Source organism: Chaetura pelagica, unplaced genomic scaffold (assembly GCF_000747805.2).
Source record: "Chaetura pelagica isolate M959 unplaced genomic scaffold, ChaPel_1.0 scaffold272, whole genome shotgun sequence".
Classification (NCBI taxonomy): Eukaryota; Metazoa; Chordata; class Aves; order Apodiformes; family Apodidae; genus Chaetura; species Chaetura pelagica.
The window spans coordinates 368,864-371,927 of record NW_009952445.1 but is presented as its reverse complement, the minus strand read 5'-3'; the positions used below and the strand labels follow the sequence as shown (position 1 = coordinate 371,927).

At 42.3% G+C, this 3,064-nt stretch overlaps 1 protein-coding gene across 1 annotated transcript in view; it reads right to left on the bottom strand.

Annotated features, from left to right (window-relative positions):
• SDAD1 (SDA1 domain containing 1) overlaps positions 1 to 2,562 on the bottom strand; it is a 17,613-nt gene extending 15,051 nt beyond the window's left edge. Inside the window, exon 1 of the mRNA XM_010008532.1 lies at positions 2,515 to 2,562. Within this exon, the coding sequence (XP_010006834.1) occupies positions 2,515 to 2,562 (48 nt within the window). The remainder of the gene's footprint in view (positions 1 to 2,514) is intronic.
• Positions 2,563 to 3,064: the final 502 nt, after the last annotated feature.

Below are 3,064 nucleotides of genomic sequence, written 5' to 3'. Positions count from 1 at the left end.
CCCTCAGCGCCGTGAGAGGGGGGGTCTGCGGCCCGGGCTGGGGCCCGCCCGGCACGGGCTGTTGGGCTCCCCCTGCCCACGGGGAGGGGCTTCTGGCTGAGCCCGAGGGCCGCACGTGGGCTGGAAGGCACCTCCCCCCAGAAACTGCCCCCAGCACCGAGGTTCGATCCGCAGGCCGGTGGGTTTGTGAGGGGTGAGCACGCTGAGGGGTGATGTCTGGGGAAATGCTGGTGTGAATGGCTAACAGGGATGGGTGGGTAGGTAGGTAGGTAGGTAGGTAGGTAGGTAGGTAGGTAGATAGATAGATAGATAGATAGATAGATAGGATAGATAGATAGATAGATAGATAGATAGATAGATAGATAGATAGATAGATAGATAGATAGATAGATAGATAGATAGATAGATAGATAGATAGATAGATAGATAGATAGATAGATAGATAGATAGATAGATAGATAGATAGATAGATAGATAGATAGATAGATAGATAGATAGATAGATAGATAGATAGATAGATAGATAGATAGATAGATAGATAGATAGATAGATAGATAGATAGATAGATAGATAGATAGATAGATAGATAGATAGATAGATAGATAGATAGATAGATAGATAGATAGATAGATAGATAGATAGATAGATAGATAGATAGATAGATAGATAGATAGATAGATAGATAGATAGATAGATAGATGATAGATGACTGATAGATAGATAGATAGATAGATAGATAGATAGATAGATAGATAGATAGATAGATAGATAGATAGATAGATAGGATAGATAATAGATAGATAGATAGATAGATAGATAGATAGATAGATAGATAGATAGATAGATAGACAGATAGATAGATATAGTGAGAAAGTGTCCTTTAGGGAGGCAGTGCAGAAGGTCCTGTGCCTTTAAGGGAGAGGGTTAAGGACCAAAGGGAGGTCCTATCCAGATAGGATATCTATTAATGCACATAAAACTTCACTTTGCAACCTGCTGCCTTAAAAGCCACGGGGTGAGATGTGGGAAACTGTTCTTCCCCACATCAGCCTCAACAAAATGCCTTTTCAGCCAGCAGAGGCCTCTCCTGATTCCCTGCTCACGGACTCAAACAGACTTGCTTCTCAAGGACAACTGAACCCAAAACAGCAGATGTGGTGCGGGACAGAAAGGATGGGCCACAAGCCACCCTGTGCCCCTGGCAGTCACCCCCTAACTTGGGGCCCAGGGATGCCAATTGGCTCTGGGCAGTGACACTGACTGGACAGGTGGGTCCCGGGGGTATCAAAGTGCAGCAGGTGGGCCCTTCCCTCCTCCTATCTTCCTACTAAATGTGCAACACAATAACCTGTCCAGCTAGCTCAATAAATATACAATAGTCTATTTTAGCTAGCTCAGTGAATTCTACAGAGCAAATTCATCATTCCAATAGATTTCCACTAAGCTTAATTCTATCTTAATACGCCCTCTTAAATCTCATAAGGAAGGTTCTATACTCATGAGGTGATACAGCAACAGCCTTGAAAAAAGCTCAGTCATTTGCAGCAGCTCTAGTGGGAAAACAACAATCCTGGTTGATGTGAAGCAGCACTACAGGGTTGTCAGTCTGAGCTTTGCATCCAGTGGCATCCCTTTGCTTGCAGCACAAACCTCTCTCTGTATTGAATCAGCTGAAGGGAGTGTGGTTCTTTGCAAATCAGTTTGTAAAGGTGAAAACCTACATGTGCTGAGGAGTAACCAAATAGCCAAGGCTTGTTTGAAATGGCAAATGGGTTTTCTAAAGGGGTGCTTAAACACCCCAAAAGTATCATCTTCAAATGAGTCCTTTCTAATGTTTTATGAGGATGACAGAGTAGAAGTGTAACAACTCTAACTCTTTAGATTTTATAGCTGAATTTTCAATCTTTGATTTACAAAAGCATTGCCAAAAATGAGCCTGGCAGGGTAAATAGTGCTGAAGTTAGAAGTTTCCGAGTTGTATTTTCATTGGTTTTCCACACCCCTCAAGCCCTTGAGTGACGTGAACACAAGAGCTGTAAAGAAGGTACATTCAGCGTGGGCTGGAATTTTCCAGCAGGGGCTGGAAAAGCTTGCTAAGCTTCCATCCTGAGTGCCATGTCTGGTAATCCCTGGAGCAGTTTTAGTCTGTCTTGGTTCTATGATGTTAGTTTAGATACAACAGTTGCTGAAAGAGTAGAAGTTATAAGGTTTGTGTTCCATTCCAGCCTTAGGGTATTAAACAAAAATATAATCATCTCCACGCTTTAATACCTAGACAAAAGAGAACAGACGTGTTTCCTGCTCTAGAGGGCAGTCCTTCCAAAGGCAGAACCGAGGAGTTCCATGGGACTAAAATCCTGCCTCGTGCAAAGGGTTGGTGAGCTGATTAAGTGTAATTTCTGTTTTATGAAGAAACACTGTAAGTCAAAGGAATACGTTTTGCAGAGGGGATACCTGAGAACAGCTGAGCTCAGAAGAACACAAAGGTAGATAATGACAAATAATTCTTCCTACCTTCCTTACAAAGATGCTGGGAGAAATTACTTTGGTAGCAGAGGACATTGGATTGCAGGATATTAGGTTATAATTTGTTAAAGGCAGTGTCACAGTCATAAAGCTATGTGATTTCTTTGAAAAGAAATTATGACATCTGAACTAGCTAGAGCTGTTAGTAGTTAAAATATTTATTGATTGGTAAGTTGTCATGAAATCTGGACAGATATGCACTGTGAGGTTTCTTTAGGCATGTGGAACCCATACATTAAAATGAAGTTTGAATGTTTCATTTTAATCTACTGTGGAAAATAATTCAGCAGATGGAAGTTGCACAGCTTCACAGCACACAGGTCTTTAAAGAATTTCTGGAAAGCAAGGGCTACAGAAAGCCTTGGGCAGGTCATGAGAATCTGCTGAGGTTTGTCTGCATCCCCATGATGATGTGCTTGTGGCTATTGTGTTTTCCCAAGGTCCTGGTGGTAAAACCACATAGGACAGGGACCTCCAGATCTTCTCTCTTCTGGGTTGAAGATTTTGGGAGGAGAAACTGGTGTGATTGCAAAGGGGG